Here is a 19,738-nt window from a genome sequence, read left to right as displayed (position 1 = left end):
CGCTGAACACTTCAAACAGAGCGATCAGCAATCAGAGGTGCCTCCTTTACTCTTCATCACAGTTACCTTGCAGTGAGAGTGGGGGAGGACGCGATGTGAGAAAAAATCCTGATCATGGCCATTTTACACAGGTCCGCCGCTGAGCCTGCAATAATCACAATGTCAAAGTCAGGGTCAGCTGTTTATCTGTATCAGGAAGAGACGGTCTCTGACATACTGTATATATCCGTACATCTTTTTACGCACATTATATTTGTATTAAAAATTTAGAAACGGCGAAGCATGTGAATTGGTACTGTACCCTCATATCAAACAATGCAAGCCGCCTTCGAAACCACAAAGAAGCGAGACGAAAAACAACTTTTAGAAACCTCCACCAAATGTAGAGGGTGAAGGGGAAGGTGTTATACGACTCGTTTCATGTCAAGAGTTGACATCACATTTAGCCAAGTAGTATGGGTAATAGTGAGCAAAGGGGCTATGGGGTGGCACGAGAGACGTGTGATACTGTTCACTGCATCTTCCTTCGTGCATTAATCACTATTGGGTGCACTCTTTTCGTAAGAATAGCTGTGGTTTAGACTTTATCACAGACCATAAAGGTGTTAAAAAATGAAAATTGTGTGTGTCTGTAATTACACAAAAAGCGAATGAAGTAATTACTGTACAGTACTGTACTTAGGTATGATTAATAATGTCTAACTAGGTGAGCAGTGTTTTTCATTACTAAAAACACAAACCATAGTATGAATGTTAGTTATTATTGAGTCTTTTGTCATTTTTTGGTGAAGAAATCAAAAGCTGGGTTGACATTTTTGGGGTCCAGAATGGATCATAATTTTTCCCCATTAAGAAATAATGGAAATAGGATTTTTTTTTATTTTCACAATAGTACAAGTTTTTTGGGAACGAATTACTTTCATAAAAAGAGGTACAGGTGTACAAAGAAATGTGCTTCATTGCAGTTAGGCTATAATTGTGTCACAATTTATTTCCTTAACCTGCTGGACAGGTTCTAGATCCTAATGCTCTTTAGTCCCCAGCCTATAACAGAGCAATGTTGCTCTACACTGGTATGACAACCTCACAATGTGGTTCCACAAGATACAGTATTTATCTACAAGTCCCCCAATATTCATCAAGAGCTGACAAAAAAAAAGTTAAGCCACTGAGGGTCAGCAAAAAGGCAATGTGCACTGGAGGAACGCAGCCATGCACGCAGGTGTACGTAAAAGATCAGGTTCTGCAAACATCCACACGAAGAAGGCAAGCCACTGGCTAGTGAGACAGAAGACAGAGCGCCTGCACAGAGAAGAGAGTCACTGCACCACAGCGAGGAGCAGCAGGTGTGCTGGGGTCCCTGCCAATAACGAGAGCGCCAGATTGATTCAGCGAGAGAAATAATGAGGGGGTCAGAGCTGGCTGATTTAGTTCGCTTTCCAACTCTCAGACACGGCTACCCTGCGCTTTGAAAAGCAGGATGAGAGCAGGCAAAGCAAGAGGGCTGTGGAACTCCCTCCTCCTGTAAAGGGACAGGTTGTCAGTGCACAGAAACTTCATTTTACAAACTCGCCCAATTCCGAATCAGAAACAACAGAGGTGTTTACAATTGGGTTTGCAAACGCAGCGGTAAAAAGGACTAATTTATAAATCCTTTCCTAAAATAAGATTTATTGTACTTGGAGAGTTTATAATTGTATTTATAAAAAAACACAGCTTTCCTTGGGCCCGATTAAAAAAAAAAACGTAACAGTCTTTTTTTAAAGTACCTCAGAAAGTGTGCAGATTATTTCCATCGTTTGAAAGGGGTGCAGAAGCAATTTATAACTCGGAAACCTTTAGAATCCCCAAAAACCTGATTCTTTTTGAGTCGCTCAGTACTTTAAGCTTCTTAAGCTGAGAGATAGAGGCTTCAGACCTGTATCATAAACGCTGCAGTCAGAGACCAGCCCTATCCTGGAGCATCCTGAGGACAGATAGGAAGGTGCAATGTAGTACCTTGAACCACAAAGTTGACAGCCTGCCTCTCTGCCTGGTTTCGGAGGGTCCAGTCGGGTGACAGGATGTGTGGAAGACGGCGTCGACGCCCCATGATAGATACAACACAGCCTGGATAACAGAAAAAGAGACAGGCTCTGGAGACCAAGATGACCAATTGAAAATACATGTATCATTGGGAACTTCAGTGGCAAAGACTGGTATTCGATGTTGTCCTAGTAGTAAGAATCTGTATAGATTAATTGGAACATATTATGTCAAACATTTAAATCATGACAATACTTGAGTACAAGAAATTTCTGAATTTTAAACCAGTGCAAATCCCCACCTGATCAGAGAGTACCAATAGAGGTTAACTTTTCCCTGAACAATTAGGTGATGCGGAAAGAGACATTTAACAGTTTAAAAGTATCTGTCACATAAACCATAAACACACAAGCCAAAAAACACAACTATCAGAGTGAGTCCAACACAATCCAACCTCCCCCCCTAACATGTTTGTCCACTCTGATGCACTCTGAAGTGGACAAAAATCTTTGGAAGAGAAAATAATTCTACTTTTATTAACTAAATGTTCCTCATCAGCTGAGGCTACCCTCTGAACTGATACTGAAAGGGTTCCTGAATGGTGAAGGCAGATCCCTGGGTGCCCACTCCCTAAAGAGGTTTGGCTTCTCCAGGAGGAATACAGCGGTATAACGGGTGGTAGACACAACTCACTCTCTCTCTTCTGTATTATTACTCTGTCGCTTTACTTTGGATTACTTGAAGCCTCTGTTTAGGCAGACCACATGGTCACTTGAGCTGGTTTCTTGATCTTCAAGAAACCTTCCAGTCTTGTACGCTGTGGAGTCACTTTGGGTCTCACATGGGGTCTGCTTAATTAGCTAGATAATGTAGCTACTGCTTGCATTTCCTGGCAACAATTAACCTATTTTAGGTAAGTTCTTTTATAGGAACATCTTACCCCAGGCACTTACAATGGCCAAAAGGTATATACTTCACTTGAACCCAGACAAAACTAATTCTCTGTTGAATCATCTTAGAAAAACAATATTTAACAGTGACCAGATCATTCTGAATAAGGACAGTAAACTGTCCTTCACGGGGATGGGAAATACAAATGAATTCTCATGGCAGTATATACACTGCAGTACAGTAAACAGGACTGCATCTTCTCCAGATGATTCTTAGAGGAAACAGGAAGAGAAAACTAGAGGAAACATATCTGGGTCCTGAGAGAGAACTCCTTCAGCAGACCAGTCTGTCTAGATAATCTGGACACTTGAAGAGTATTGTACTGTAGGCTTTAAATAAAGAGATTACTTGTCTTATGCAATTTTGTGGAAATGCTTATTTCCTATTTGTGGAATCCACAGGCTAAAGAAATCTCTCTTTGTATGCAGAGGCATTATTTGGAATAGTAAGAGAGATTCACCATTTGTGTAGCTTCTGTTTAAGAGAGTGAATTAGTCCTACATAGGAACCTCGTGTGATAGGATGCAAATTCCCTCTTTGCTCATTTATGGTGGCTTCTGACTCTTACTGAGAGTTACTATTTCTCTGGGAGGCAGGACTCTAATGCTCACAGTATCGTAAATAATATACAGTATCTATGAATAATAGCGAAACTCTGTAATTTTATTATTCACCCCCCCAATTACTTCTAAACATATCACTGAGTTTGCTGCTTATGCAATGACATTCAAATTCACAGAGGTTTATTGACAAGACTGACGAATTAGCATCGCCAAAGAAATGGAAATATTTACAAACACTAAGGACAACGATATCATTTTGCTGAGAGGCTCGCTGTCTGTTCCTCAGTCTGCGACAGAAAGTCACATACTGAGCTGCCAGCTCTGCTGAGTTTCCTCCTCTCACCCCCAGCAGGCCTGGGAGCTGTTTTGATTCTGGCAGGTATGGGAATTCTGGGATTAAATTTGTTATTATGGAGAAGAATGTTTATCCATTCTATCTATCGTGCATTTTTATGTAAGAAATATTGATTATTTCTTACAGCGTAGCAAAAAGTGCATCTCTTACAGTGTAGCAGAAAGTGCAACTCCGTCTCCAGGCTTCTGTCTGGCGACAGTGCGATCATAGTCTGTCCTCCCTGGGTAGCCCGGTCTTTCTTTTTGTCAACTAGTTTATATGGCCAGGCTGTGGTCACTGAGCCTGTACTTCATCAGGGTCTGTTCCATCTTTTTGTCTCCCCTGCTGGTCAGAAACTCAGCCAGCATGTATTGCATTCCAGTTTGTGTGCTTGATTGTGTGTCCCTGTGTGCGAGGCAGTGTAATTTATTCCGTGCTGCAAATTGGTTGACTTTAACTTGTGGCACCCTAGCTATCCTGCTATGTCCAGGGATATACTCCCAATCAGCAGCCAAAGTGGCTCATCAAAACGAGGGACACGAAATAGCATCATCCTGCACAATCACATGAGGCCTGGTACACAACAACATACATCACAGACCATCAACCAGACCAAAGTCTCACAGTGGCAGAGAATAAAATGTATTTTATTGAGTAATCGAGGAAAACGTCACAGCACATTACCCGCACAATCTAATCAAAAGACTCGTTTCAAACAAAAACTGCAGGGCAAAACCACACACACACACACACACACACACACACACACACACACACACACACACACACACACACACCGGTCTGTCTCAGTCCTCTACAGAGATCAGAGAGACAAACAGAGCATGGAGACGAGGAAGCGCCCACGTCAGTTTCTGTGCCCGAAGGGGACACTCGGACTGACCACCAGGAAGAAACCGCTGCTGCTGTGCTGCTCTGGCCATCCCTGGCTCGAGCGGCGTTTCTTGCTGGAGACACTTGTTGTGTTGATCTGCATGTTTATTTTAACTTGCTGTACAGTAAAATGCATAGACTTTATTTTTCATAGAAAAACAAAATTGCATGGTAACTTTTACTTTGTGACTATATAGGGGCAGAGTGGTGGCTCTGTGGCTCAGGATCTGCGCCTGTGGCAGGAAGGTTGCCGGTTCAAATCCTGCGGCTGGCAGAGGAATCCTACTCCGTTGGGCCCCTGAGCAAGGCCCTTCACCCCAACTGCTCCAGGGGGACTGTATAAATGGCTGACCCTGCGCTCTGACCCCGAGCTTCTCTCCCTGTCTGTGTCTCATGGAGAGCAAGCTGGGGTATGTGAAAAAAGATGAATTCCTAATGCAAGAAATTGTGTAGGGCTAATAAAGTGATCTTATTATGTGAGTATTTATCGGACAGGGCAAAGAGATGCCCCTCTCTGTGTGTTGGCAGCACGCACTGCGGTGTAGCGTTGGCTTGTTAATGAAATAGGATGGCTGATTGTTCGCCAGCGGAGCCTGACAAAATGCCATACCTGCATCTCTTTCCACACATTGAGAGTGAATGAATAACTGACTAGTTCACATTACAGTGCGTAAGTAAAACACCACAGAATGCAAATGCTGTCATTCTTGGTAGCTCTGAAGAAAAGGCGGACTAGGATATGTCTTTTGGGACGGTCATACACTCTGCAGTGTTGGAAGATGCTCATGCACACTTTGACCAGCCGTGGCCATAAAAGCCATTGGGATCTTCTCTGATGAGTATTCTTCTTGCTTTGTCATCTAGTTTGGAAATGAAGGTCTGATCTAAGCAAAACGTTGGTGGTTCCATATACCTTCCACATCTAAATAATCGTCTCCTGTGCGCTCCGAGAAATATTTAAGGCCATTGAAATCTTTTTATATCCATCTTCAGCTCTGTGCTTTTCCACAACTTCATCCCAGAGGTCTTTCGCCAGCTCCTTGTTGGCCACAGTTGTCGCCTTACTTTGAAGCGCATAACCTAGGAGAGGAGACCTATAAGAATAGCTGATTTTATTCTGAAAGCTTCAGAATGACTACCACTAACACGTGTGAAGGCTAGTTAGTGTGTTGATTTGGAAGAGCCGATTGACAACAGAAGGTCTGTACACGTATCCAACCCATTTTTCTAGATTTTCATTTGTGATCCTTTTTTTGGAAACATCCTTTTCAGGATCCTTTACAAAAACACCCTTTTCAGTACAACATAATGTTTAATATAACCCATTTAAGCTGTCCCAATTACAAATACTATAAAAATGTATTTCACACTGTTGCATAAAGGACCAAATGTGCTGAAGTCAACACATTTAGATCTTCTCACCACTTTCCAGAAGCCACACACGGTATTACCCTAAATAAACAAGCACAATGGGATCCATCCATTTCCGTGCAGTGCCATTTTAAAGTCAGGAAAGGGAATCTCCAAGGGCAGTACATTCCTGGTTTTCACAATAGGGGGTGACTTTACACCCAAATCCCCATTTAAATGCAGAGTGAGCCAACAAAAGGTACATATAGCTGAAGGTCACTTGGTTACATGTACTGTATGCCTTTCAGGCAAAGCGTATTACATAGGAATTGGGGAATGTCAGCCATCTTTCCCTATGCAGTGTGGCATTCAGGGAATGCTAGCATTTGTTCAGCTGCTGGCCGCTTAGCTTACCAATGTATGGGGACATGCTATTATATGAAGCAGCGCGCTGGAAGTTATTGTTGGAGTTAAATTCACTGCAGTGAGTCCGCTTGTTGCAGGTCACTCCGCACACACCAAAAAACAATCCATCAGCAAAAAGCCAAGTTTTTCTTCCAAGAATCTGGACACCCAGACAGGAGTCTTCATAAATATCTTTTTAACAGTTTGAATATGAAGACGTCAACTCCAGCTGGTCTTCCAATCATCAGGAGTGCTTTGAAGATGCTGTTTTGTATTTATTTAATTGGTAGGTTAATGGCTCAGCCTTTCACTGCTGTGGTATGTGTTCCAATGTGGTATCATGAACAAGGATATATAAGGTCTGCAGTATCAGGCAAAACCACCCTTGGGTACAAAAACCACAAACCCAGACTGGAGCATAAGATCTAATATGTACCCCCAAAACTAAAACTACATGAACAACTTTCACCCTGCTATGGTTTTCTAATTTTTAATATAAGTTAGAGGGCTTTAATTTGGTACATTTCATATGATTATGTTTTTGGGACTCTTTATAGGAGTTTATGATTTAGTCATGAGAGTTCAAAGGTCACTTACTGGGTCTTTATCTTAGCAGGGCTGAGCTACTGATAATGTCCCCATACTGCTGCCAGGACTGAAGCCTCAGTCTCCAAGCACTTTCAACACCATCCATGAATCCTTAAATACTTGCGATCTTGATATTTCTTCTGCACAGCTCCTAAAAAAAGCTTTGACACTGCCTGGGTTGGAGATGCTAAATTATCTCTGGCCCCAAAACTCATGACACAAAGATACCCCCTCAGGCATCTATGTAAATATGTAAGTTTTGAAAGGAGACAGATCCGTCAGCAATATCAGTCTCTGCCATGTACAAAAAAATATTTAAAAATCAACTCCTTCCAGTGAGAGTTTTCAATGATTTACTGTCTTTTAGAGAACCACTTGACTCTGCCAGGCTCATTCAGCTTAAATTAAAAGCACCTAGTAAGCTGCAGTAAATACATCCTTATGTATACCCAGTCTCTGACAGTCTGTAATAAATAGCCTGTTGAATTATGAACCATTGCATTGGTTCCTGTCTACAAATGTACTGTCGGCCATGCCCAAATATTCTGCTCTTCAGACAATCTTCAGGTTTTAGAAGTGTGGAACTTCAGTGCAACTGTGATCAAAGTTGTCTGGGTTCCAGTATTCCTCATTGTGAATGAGTGTATGAGCATCCAATTCCGCCCAATAGCTCCTATTTCATCTCCAGCGGCTTATTCATAGGCTGTGCTATTATTCCTGCAATGCCAGTGAAAGCAGGGTTTATCCAGCTGGATCTGCATCAGGGTTGTCCTAGATGAACACAGAGATCACATAAATAAAAGTGGGATGCATTATGAGCTGTGGGCTGAAAGTCTGCCTTTGCATGCACCCGCTGTTGTCAGTTCAAAAAAAAAACTTGGATAGTGGTGCCACTGGAATGACTTCCGCCCCTTCGTAACTTTTCACATTTCAACACATTTGATCTGTTGCATTTTTCTGTGGCTTAAACAGTGCCATGGTCCTGATCCTCCTGCATCTTCTGGTTGTCGTTACAAATGAGCTTGGTTAGTCTGGCTCATAAAGCCTTGTTTTTTGTAGTGGAACAAGGTCGTAAATTAGCATGAACACTGTGCCAGATGCTGGGTATTAGTTCTTTCTCAGGCTTATAGCTTTACTTACTTCGTTGAATTTAAGCAGTGGGCCTATGACGCATTCAGACCTCTTATTATTGAACGTTAAACATAGGTGTCATTCTCGCCTGTGTCTGCGTGTCATTTATTAATAAATAAACAGAGTTTTTTATTGAGTGGAAGGGAGGGACAATTCAAAAACAAGTTGAAACAGAGCTCTGCTCTTGGAAATGACACTTCCATTAGATCATGAATTAGATAAACTCAATAATTGCACTTTTGCACATAAGAGCTTGGTTGGAATGAAAGCCAGAAGACACAGGGCATTTCCCTGGACCAGGATGGGAAAATACTGGGCTACGGGATGCTGATGAACCTCACCCACACCTCTGTCTTCCTCATGGTAGCAAAGAGAAGGAATCTGCAAACTGGATCAATAAATTCTTGCAAAGATGCTGATGATATACTATTCACAACAAAATCCAAGTCCAAATGGCCGCAGCTGAATTCCTGCATGGGTCAGTCTTGGGAGTAAAATAAAACCTCCTGAACCAACCCTTATATTTTCAGTGAAAAAATTCAAACTTTGTTACAGAAAATAATAATAATAATAATAATTACTTACACTTATATAGCGCTTTTCTGGACACTCCACTCAAAGCGCTTTACAGGTAATGGGGACTCCCCTCCGCCACCACCAATGTGCAGCATCCACCTGGATGATGCGACGGCAGCCATAGTGCGCCAGAACGCTCACCACACATCAGCTATCAGTGGGGAGGAGAGCAGAGTAATGAAGCCAATTCACAGAGGGGGATTGTTAGGAGGCCATGATTGATAACAGCCGATGGGGAAATTTGGCCAGGATGCCGGGGTTACACCCCTACTCTTTTCGAGAAACACCCTGGGATTTTTAATGACCACAGAGAGTCAGGACCTCGGTTTTACGTCTCATCCGAAGGACGGCGCCTGTTTACAGTATAGTGTCCCCGTCACTACACTGGGGCATTAGGACCCACATGGACCACAGGGTGAGCGCCCCCTGCTGGCCCCCCTAACGCCTCTTCCAGCAGCAACCTTAGTTTTTCCCAGGAGGTCTCCCATCCAGGTACTGACCAGGCTCACACCTGCTTAGCTTCAGTGGGTTGCCAGTTGTGAGTTGCAGGGTGATATGGCTGCTATGACTACTTTTTATGACTACGTAATAAAAAAAATGACTACTTTTGTTATTACGGTATTTACAATAGTAGCTAAGCAACACAGAATATTAGCTGCTGAGAATCAAAAGAGCTCAATGGTTTGAATAACCACCTCTTGTTTGCAAACTTTGTTTTACGATCTCGTTAAGCATTTTGTTCGACCTCCTGCAAACTTTTGGAAGTTAGACAAGTCTACCCAATGAGATATACCAATCCTGACAGGCACCTCAGCGCAACTCTATTACTTTTTCTCTAGCAAACCAAGAGTAATCAGTTAATCTCTAAACGTCAAGCACGGAGAGTGAGAGGTCACCAGGAGCTCTTGTTAAGTTGCATAAGCCTTTTCTCTGTTTGATCTCAGCGGGAGTGACACCTCATGGCTAAAACAAACCCTCCCCACTACCCAAAGCTGTGTGCACAGCAGCAGCTTTGACCTCACTGTTTAAAGAAGCTGTCTTGCGGGGGGGTGAGTTAGGAGTTAAACTGTAGGGTTCACACTGTCGTGCCTTTGTAAGACAGGTACTATCAAGCCAACCCCTTAATAAATACTAGAGACCCGCTTTGCTTTTGAAAACAAGGACTGCAATTTTCTGATTATCCAAAACACAGTCAGAGTGGAGAGTTTTGCTGCAGTATATTTTATTCCCTGGAAAGAAAACATTCAGAGCAACGTTGTTAGTTTTTCCTTCTTTCATGTTTTCGCAGTATCTCATGCAATCCTCACGTTTTGTGAAAAGGTATAAGAATTGAACACATTTTTAAAATTGCTAAAGATGTTTCTCTTTCGTCTTTTACAGCTACAAAAGCCACTTGCTTCTGAGATTCCTCATTTGTTTTCAAGTCGAGTGATGCCTGTGCTCTCTGTCAGGTTTTAAAGCTCAGTCTTAAATGATTAATATATTACACATGTGTCTGGAGAGGTGCTCTTCAGGCAGTTTTGGTACTAAGAGATAAACTGGCATCATGAGCATCACAACCAGCCTTTGCCCCATTAGGATTTAAGCAAAAAGTCACTTATCCTTTTTGTACTAGACTGTGCAAAATTGAGATGCACTATTTTCCACCTGTGCTACCCTTGTGCATAGAAGACCCTCTTGATATATACATTTCATTGTAGTAAGAAAGTGGTAAAATAAAATAAAGAAACATAATATTTTTGCAGCAACACTAACTAGTGTGTAATGAGCATTACCTTGATCTTGGCACTGCTGGATGGTTTTCTGTGTAAATGCCCGAACCTGTTTGTATTTCTGCAGAAAACTGTCCACAAACTGGCCGGCCTGCTCAGCAGTCAGCCCAAGTATCTCAGAAAGGCGCTCTTTACCTGGAAAAAAACACAGAAACACATATGTCTACATTTACCAGACACCCTTCAGTACTGAAACCATCCAAAAGCTCATTTTCTTTTTTTATGTTTCTGTTTTTGTAAGAACAGTTTCCCAGAGATGAACAAACTCTATGTTCTTTCATACATGCTGTTTTTTTTTAATCTGTAAAAGTCAGAAATGAGGCCTAACAGAGGCCTATTCCTGCCTGCAGTGTCTCCGTGGTCATTTCTGTTGTGTCTGGAATAGAGTCGCATCTCCTGTCAACAGATTAGAACCAAAGGAACAAGTAATAGGTTTATTCCATGCTGAGAAGAGAAGAAAGGTGTCACCTGAAGAAGGCTCCATGGCTGAAATGCCGTGTTTTCTTTCTTCTTTTTTTCCAGCATGGAATAAATCTATTACTTGTTCCTTTGCAGCCTACGCATGCTGACGCTGCTCCCCACCTGAACTACTTAATTTAAGTCACTTCAAGCCAGGTTTGTCAAGGATGGTCTGCTCAGAAAACAAAGTCCCTCAAAGCTACAAGGAACAGTCACTGGCAAATACCTAACTTTAGCATCAAAGCTGGGCCATACTACTCTAAGATGCCCATCCAAAATCCTACCATTGCACGATATCCAGGAAACGCGCAGTAATCTATCCTGCTCTCAATCCTTACTTCTCAGTAATGAAGTAACATGATTTGAACATGATCAAGTATCTTTCAGTCATGCATTTATAAACAGCTTTGATATTTCAGAGGTGGAAGCTAGTGTTTTCTTTGACGTGGATTTTAAAATCTCCGCCTCTCGGGCAACGAAGCTAAAAACCATATCTGGTACTGTACATCGGCCCCAAAGCCACTCACCTCCCGATCACACTCACTTGCAATGTGTGTACTCCAAAAGATCAGAAAGGAAAAGGAAATAAAAAAGTGGTTAAAGACACAGTGTGCTAGCAATATTGATTCCAGGAGGTCACTTTTCAGCTTGATGGATAAAAGAGATGATTTGTTCCCAACAGCTCAACTGAGCGCTCGCTGGAGCCAAACCTGTTTATGATCTTGTTTCTTTCAGAGGGTAAACAATCAGCATTTTGTGGATTACAGCCTATGCTCAGGGCTTGTATGCTTAAAAAAGATGGATGACCTGTTTTACCTCCGCATATAAATAACTGTAGAATAAGTACATTTTGTCTCAATAGCATTTAACTGTTTTTCTGTGGCACGTACTACCTGACGTGAGGTCTTAATGAGCATGTTTGCCAAACCAGCCAGCCTCACGGTTATGATCCTTAAGGGGATTAGAACAATTCGCCTGCTCCAAACATCAGGAGAACTTGTTTTAGAAGCTGTAGCTTGTCTGACAGCTGTGCCCCTCTAATTGCTTACATGGGAGTCGTTGGCAGCTCCTGAGTCCCAGTCCTTCTCCCTGCCGTCGTGTGACAGGACTGCCTGGAATGCAGCCAGCCTAGACCATGGGCTGTGCATGGGCTCCAGAAGACGTGGAAAAGAGTTCAGCAAGACCAGGTGAAAACAAACTGCAACTGCAAGGGTACGGGCCTCCAGTAATACAAACTGTGCCAAAATCAGATCAGAATAATACTTTCAAATCACATCGCACTGATGTGTCATTATTCAGTTTAAATATAAGACACATATGCTATGTCCCTAAGCACAGATGAGAACTCCATGTAGCTTCTGCAATCTCCACTGTTTCAGTATGTGCTCTGCATGCTGTGACACCCTGTTCACCTAGGTCATGGAAGTATATTCTTTTGATAAACAGAAAAATATACAAACATTTTTTTTAAGGCCGAGTCTACGATGTTTTAGACAAAACATAGTTTGTAACAATAACACATGAAGCAGTGGTTAAAGTTCTGGCCTCATAGCTGAGGTTGCAGGTTCAAAACTTAAGATAAGACATTTGCTATTGCACGTATGAGCTGGGTACTTGACCCAGACCCGCTGCAGTACAAACACCCAACTGTATAAATGGGTGCAAATTCAAAGTTCTTTGGATAAGAATGCCAGACAAATAAATTAGTAATAATACTGTCTCTATGCCTCAGTTGTTTCAATTTGCTTTGCGTCTGTAAAAATTAGGATTATGTTCGCAGTGTTTTAGGATCTGAAAATAGACATGCACCCATGTCCATTCTGGAGAAAGAGTTCATGTCTCCCTGAGTTCCCTGAGGATATGATGGAGTTGCAAAGGTGAGCTGTTTGTCTGTACTGCCAAAAGATGTGTTCCAGTCTGAAGGCCGTGCTGCCCTTCTGAGCCTGCCGGTCCCGACGGGTTCCAGTCTGAAGGCCGTGCTGCCCTTCTGAGCCTGCCGGTTCTGATAGGTTCCAGTCTGAAGGCCGTGCTGCCCTTCTGAGCCTGCCGGTTTTGATGGGTTCCAGTCTGAAGGCCGTGCTGCCCTTCTGAGCCTGCCGGTTCTGATGGGTTCCAGTCTGAAGGCCGTGCTGCCCTTCTGAGCCTGCCGGTTCAGATGGGTTCCAGTCTGAAGGCCGTGCTGCCTTTCTGAACCTGGAAGTCCTAATATTGTCCAGCCTGCTGGCTTCCTTAGCATCTACAGTTTGGCTTGTGCTGTGGAGTGATGTAGTGCCTCAGCCCTCACTGGCAGAAGCTGATGGGAAAATGTCTCTCCGCATTTCTCTAGCCCGAGGTCATTCAAAACACCCACAACGGCCCCGTTTCCCTCTTCCCGTTCATCCTCTTTGGGCCGGTTTTTCTTTTTTTGGTATTTCTTCCTCTCTCTTTTGTTGCCCCTACACGACAGGGCAGCTTGGTGATCTATTTACTGTCTTTTGACCCACTTGTGTCAGTTGCCATGACGAACGCTACTGCCAGGCCCTCTCCTTTAATTGTCTTCCAGTACCAATTCAGTATTCCGTAACCATAGAAATAGGCTCACTCGCCAGCAGGGATAATTGCCGGGGTTAACAGGATTCTCTCTTGGTCGTACTTTCTCACTGCCTTCAGCACCACTGCTCTCTTACAGGAGCTTTTATCTACGTTCTTCCCACAGAAAGCAAGGCAGCTGAAGGCACATTTAATACAAGAACGGCACATACCATATCTAAAAGCCTCTGTGACTGTTTTTTTAACATAAGCTTACAGCAGTTAGGTAGAAAATAATGCGTTGCTCCTGTCATTCTTTCAAGGCAATTCTAACGTGATTAAAGAGTTGCAACTTGTTAGATGAAACTTCTAAGGATGTGCTTACAAAGAACATCCTGGCAGGGCAACAACAGAAAATATTTTAAACCATTGTATACATTTGGAAAGCATTTCTAATATGTTTGCTTTCATCTTTCCAGGTCTTTAAACTACAGTATGAATACAAGGCACACATTTAAAAAAAAAAAATCCAGATGTGCCTGTTCCTTTGTGTAAGTGCAAAACATCAATTACGACTTTACTATGGAAATAAATGAAATATGGAAAATGCTTCAGGGGAGATCGCACATACTGCTGTTGCTTCTCTCTTTAGACGAGGCTGAATGTATTGTAATCCTACGTTAGATTAGATGTAAGCAATCAGATGTTCCTAGACGCCCACATCACTAATGGCAAGACCTGAAACTGCTGATGGGAACCACTTCTGGATAGAAAGTTATAAACAGAAGGTAACATTGAGGTGGCATCATTAAAATAGACCACGCATCTAAGCTGCCATCTGCTTTGCTCACAAAATGTGCTCCTAACTGCCAACATCGCGCAGTGGCAACAGACACCAGCGCCTGACGGTCTCACGGATTCGCGAGGCACTTAGCTGAAGCGTGCTGGAGTCGGCAGTTTCCCCTGTACCTTGCAGGATTTACCGAAGCTAGAAACAGCCGCTTGCTCTCAGGGCTCTTAAAGGAACCGGAGCTCTGCTAAGCCATGGCAGAGACTGATCCATGCTTTGGGAAGAAAGAGCGGCTTGCAGGAACTACACAGCACAGCAGCTACGCAGTTACCTGGAAAAGCAATCAGCAATCAGCGCTTAATAGCTGCACAGCACCGGGCTAAGCTATCAGCAGATAAGTCTAATTCCATCCCTAAGCAACAGTGCTGTTTAAACTCCACCAGCTTTCCTGACACACAGCAGTGCTTCCACTCAGACAGGAATGTCAAGTATTTAATTGGTTATTTTTTCAACGTTTTGTCTAAATCATCGAACATGAGCTTATCGTTCTTCTTCTGATTGCTCACCAGGCTGAACAGATACTTTAGAACGACCTTAATTCACTCGAGGGAACTGGCGTTCTCCGTTGTTGATGAGATCCGACGCTGGAGCCCAGCCCGTTCTCCAGGAGCGGGTCCAATTTGCTGGTCCCCCCGCGCGGGGAGGACATATGCTGGCCTCCATATGCGGCGGAGATCACGCTGGCTGCCCCCATGAGCCGCGTGGGCCACACCCCCGCCTCCCACACGCACGGCGGAAGACGAGGGGCTCTCCGCGTGTTCACAGTGCATTCGCCCAGCTCAGAACTGAGACCCAGTTCCCGCCACACTGTGCGGCCAGTCTCAACTTTAAGGCTGAGGAACTGAAAACAGCAGCGCCTGCTTTTGTTTGTCATCAAAATATCAGAATCTTCTTGAACTTGAACTTTATTGCCATATGTAACCGGTACTGGAACAATGGAATTCTTACTTACAGAAAGTCTCTCGATTGTAAAACAAGTGTAAAAAACAAAACAAAGTGCAAACAGTGCATCAAGACAATGTACAAACAAACAGTAGACAATGTGCAAGTAAACATGTAGACAGTTTGAATGTAAACAATGCAGACGTGTAAACAATGACTGGAGATGTGCAATAGATAAGAAATCATAATGAGGTAGATGGTGATGGTGTAGGTGTGGTCCGAGGGGGATGGCTAAATGTGTTAATCTAACGCCAGGGGGTAAAATAATATGAAGAGCCAATTTAAAAAGGAGCAATAGCGATTGATGAATAAGAAACATTACACTTCAAAGTACCAGAGTAGAGAAGATAACTGACGTGCTCAGTCCAGCATTAAAGACTGTAATGCCAGAGACCAATCAAATGCAGCAGAGAGTATGGCAGTTACGTCCTTCATTAACAATCGCACCACTTTAGGAAATGGGAGGGGAAAAAGTCTAATGTATTAATGGCAACTACTGTATCTGAAATGAGCTCAAGGACATCATGTGTTCTCCTTGAGGCTTTTTATACTTGTATTTAAATTGGGCATTGAGGAAAAGAGAGAGAAACTAAGCTGATTAAATACAGCAGTCATTTCTTGCAAATCCTTAAGCTGGCTTGTTGGGAAAAGCCCAGGAGTCAGTGCTGCACTGGCAGGTGGCAGCTGACTTACTGGCCTGGAAGCTGTGCTCTGGGGGAGGCTGAAGGCCACACTGTAAAGGAGCACAGCCCAGTGACCAGGGCGCTTGTCTGGTCTGACGCTGCTTGACCTGTGCAGATTTCTATCACATACTGACCCCGGGTGCCCATGCGCAGTGGCAACGTATTGCACAGCCTGTGGAAGCAGCGAGGAAACAGTGTCACTTTAAAACAGTGCCCATGATATGAAACTGCAAATAAATCAAAATAGGTGGTAACATGGGCGCAGCACTGGGGCCCTGGGCTCAATTCCTGGGGTGCTGTCTGCATGGAGTTTGTATGTTCTCCATGTGCTCACGTGGGTTTCCTCCAGGCCCACTGGTTTTATCCCACAGTCCCACAGTGAGAGTAGGATCCTAGTTGCTGCTCTGCCTCCCATCCAGTGTTTGATCACGGGATCAGTGCTGCATCAGCATTGTGAATTACAGCCTGACAGAAAAAGAAATTGGAACTTTTGTCTGACCGGGCTCTGTAGCGCCTGGCAGAGGTTGCGGAAGAAGATGCAGTCCAGCTTTAGGAGAAGTGGGGTACGTCTCCCCCTCCACTCTCCACCGCCTGGCTCATCCCGTTCCTGGTGATGTGTTCGTTCCTCCCACCCCAGACAAAGCAGAACACCATTCCCTCCGTTTTCCGCCCTCAGTCCAAAGACAACCTGGTAGGTTAATTTGCTCTTGTGAAAATTCCTATAGCTAGTCTTTATTATGGCTGTGTATACTATATGAGGACACTACTGGGAGTTCAGGACAGCTCTCAGCTGTCCGGCCTGATCAGGAGGTCACAGAGGACACCAGATGCCAGAGAGGGATGGCTCCTGGGTGCTAGATGAGACAGACAGAGCCATGTCATCTCCCCTGAAGCGTGCAGTCTGGCTTTTGGCTAAAGCACTTATACTTGTTGTGCGCTGTGAAGCTCAGTGGGTGAGAGACAGCAGCTGAAATCCTGGAACGTGCTACACAGGATTTGTCTGTCAAAAATATTACATCTGAAATACACATCCTCAGATGGATTCACGCGCATGATTTATAAATCAGGGAAAGCTGGAGTCTCATACTGCAAACACCCGCACAAGCAAGTGACACAGGATATACAAGCAAACAACAATGCAAGCAATAACATTTAGGCAACCTTTAATAAATAGATGATTTATTCTTTGTGTAATCATGAACACGTACTAATGCTAGATCGGGGAGGTTTGTCATTATGGCAGGACACCTCACAAATGTCTACTGTGTCAGAATGGCCTGCTACTGGCAGAACCCGAGTCATGTGGCCCAACCCAGAGCGAAAGTAAGAAAGAATGAAAACAAGAGGTCTTTCAGTTCAACTAACCCATTTTCTAGTTAGTAGCTAATTGATCCAAAGATCTCAAACAGCTGTTTCTTGGTGGAAACCAGCGTATCAGCTTCAATAGCATAGCTGGGCAGCTTGTTCCACAATCTTGTAATTCTTTAAGTAAAGAAGTGCCTCCTGCTTTCAGTTTTAAATCTACTTCCCTTCAATTTCCACTTGTGAATCCTGGTTTGTGTTTCATTGTTCATTCTGAGGAAGACCGCTGGGATGACTTGGTCAGAGCCCCTTCTAGTCTTCTCTGACCAGGCCCTTCAGCCCACTTGTGTCCTCTGGTGCGTGTGTGCAAGGCTGCGGCTCAAAGCCTGGCAGAGGGCCTTACCTGCTCCGTACACCACGGAGTAGACGATCCGCTTGGCCTGCTCCCTGTCCTCCGGCTTCAGCTTGCCTTCAGGAAGCCCCTTCCTGCAATCACAGGGAAACCTCAGCAGTTCACCTTCACAGAGGCAGTCAGGAAGAATGGCTCTCCACGCGACGGACATCAACCGTTCTCCTGAACGATATACCTCGTTTTCAAAACAGGCCTGCTCAGATCCCGATTGTTTCAAAACTCTTTAGAAGTTTTTTTCAGAAACACCCTGGGATTTTTAATGACCACAGAGAGTCAGGGCCTCGGTTTTATGTCTCATCTGAAGGATGGTGCCATTTTTACAGTATAGTGTCCCCGTCACTATACTGGTGCATTAGGACTCATATAGACCGGAGGGTGGGCGCCCCCTACTGACCCCACTAACACCTCTTCCAGCAGCAACCTTAGTTTTTCCCAGGAGTCTCCCATCCAGGTACTGACCAGGCTCACACCTGCTGAACTTCATGGGGCTGCCGGTTGTGAGCTGCAGGGTGATATAGCTGCTGGCGTGAGGTTATTGGAAAATCACCCACATCCCCCAGCTCTCCCAGAAAAAGGGGGGGACAGGGCAGGCTGCAATGCCTTTTCCAAAGGCTTCCTGTTGACCTTCACCTATCACACCAGTGAGGGCTGAGAGCTGGGCAATCACCATGACTTAGCACTCCCACGGCACGTGACCCTTCTCCGATTTCCATTAAACATTCACATTCTTCTCATCATATTTCTGAGACCTGGAAAGGAAATTATGCATTCTCAAAAAAAGCATGACAGCAAAGCTGAATGTGGGATTTAACATTCCTAGCTGATTCTGATTTTTTGTTTTGGACTTGGAGGGGGGAGGGGGTTGTTAGAAATACCCACCCTTTATATTCAGAAATATAAAACTACTGCATCGTTTTAAAGATAAACAGAAGAGTATGCTTTATAGCATAGTCCCAGATTCTGAATTGTCTGTGTTTATTCCAGTTTATTCCATGAGCTGCAGCGACTACTACTGTAGCTGTTATCACAACCCTTCATGAAATTCTTTAAATGCTCCAACTATTTCCATACTCAGTCAACCAAACTGACAGTTTTCATTAACAGTTAATTAAAAGATCCCAGTAAACCCATAAGGTTGAATTGAAAGTTGCTTGTTCCTTATGTGCAATAATAGCAACATTGAACTAATCTAAAATGAAACCACAAACTGCCCTGTGGGTTGCTGTTTTGTTGCGGCAAGTTGACACACGTAAAAGTTGCTGTTATCCATTTGTATTTTCACATTTGTATTGATATTTCACAGGAATGGCAAAACTTCAGAACGCAGTTGTGATCTCACTTGCCATTATTTGCAGCGGGTGTGCAAGAAATTCTCTCTGAGTGCAACAAGATAAAACAGGAATCATTAAATTATCTCAAAGCCCTGTAAACGTTTCTGACAATGAAAATTCTCCACCTTCAAGCCCCTTAAAAAACATGACTGAAATACCTCATTAGTTAAGTTAAAGTACGCAATGTGGTTAAGAGCACACCAGCACTGACAGGTGTGTTTTATATTAGTGCAGGTTTTCAGTCCTCCCAGTGCCTATGGAAGCCTGGTCATGGCCGTTGTAAATGTGAAGGATCCTTCGGCTGCTGCAGTTTTCCCTCTGCACTCCTGGAACAAGTCGTGGGTCCTGCAGCGGCAGGAACAGGCCCCACGCGACCCGGCGGCCGTGCGGGAGCGCGGACAGAGCCTCACCTCCGGCCTCCGCGCAGAGACATCCAGACAGAGGCGCAGTCTGCGCCCGAAGGGGGAGCTGTAGCCTCGCATCAGCGTCAGGCCCCCGCCCCCCGCGCACAGCGCCGGGGGAAGGGCAGGAGAGCTGCCCCGCCGCTGCGCGCACGGGGGGGGGGTGAGCTTAAGGAGAATCGCCCTGCGCCACCCCTGCTGCTCGGGCCAGCCAGGCCTGCCCCACCTGGACTGGGCGCCAGCGCGAGCCGCGTCAGGGGCAAG

The 19,738-nt window shown here is 44.2% G+C and overlaps 1 protein-coding gene across 1 annotated transcript in view; it reads right to left on the bottom strand.

Moving 5' to 3' along the window:
- The window catches only part of poln (polymerase (DNA directed) nu), a 148,495-nt gene that overhangs the window by 19,579 nt on the left and 109,178 nt on the right, over positions 1-19,738 (bottom strand). Inside the window, exons 21-24 of the mRNA XM_088638186.1 lie at positions 17,734-17,816; positions 10,590-10,721; positions 1,999-2,109; positions 67-145 (exon numbers count right to left, since the gene is read on the bottom strand). Coding sequence (XP_088494312.1) covers positions 67-145; positions 1,999-2,109; positions 10,590-10,721; positions 17,734-17,816 — 405 coding nt within the window. The remainder of the gene's footprint in view (positions 1-66; positions 146-1,998; positions 2,110-10,589; positions 10,722-17,733; positions 17,817-19,738) is intronic.

Source organism: Lepisosteus platostomus, chromosome 1 (assembly GCF_059453375.1).
Source record: "Lepisosteus platostomus isolate fLepPlt1 chromosome 1, fLepPlt1.hap1, whole genome shotgun sequence".
Classification (NCBI taxonomy): Eukaryota; Metazoa; Chordata; class Actinopteri; order Semionotiformes; family Lepisosteidae; genus Lepisosteus; species Lepisosteus platostomus.
The sequence above is the reverse complement of the archived record's forward strand: the minus strand, read 5'-3'. Positions and strand labels throughout refer to the sequence as shown.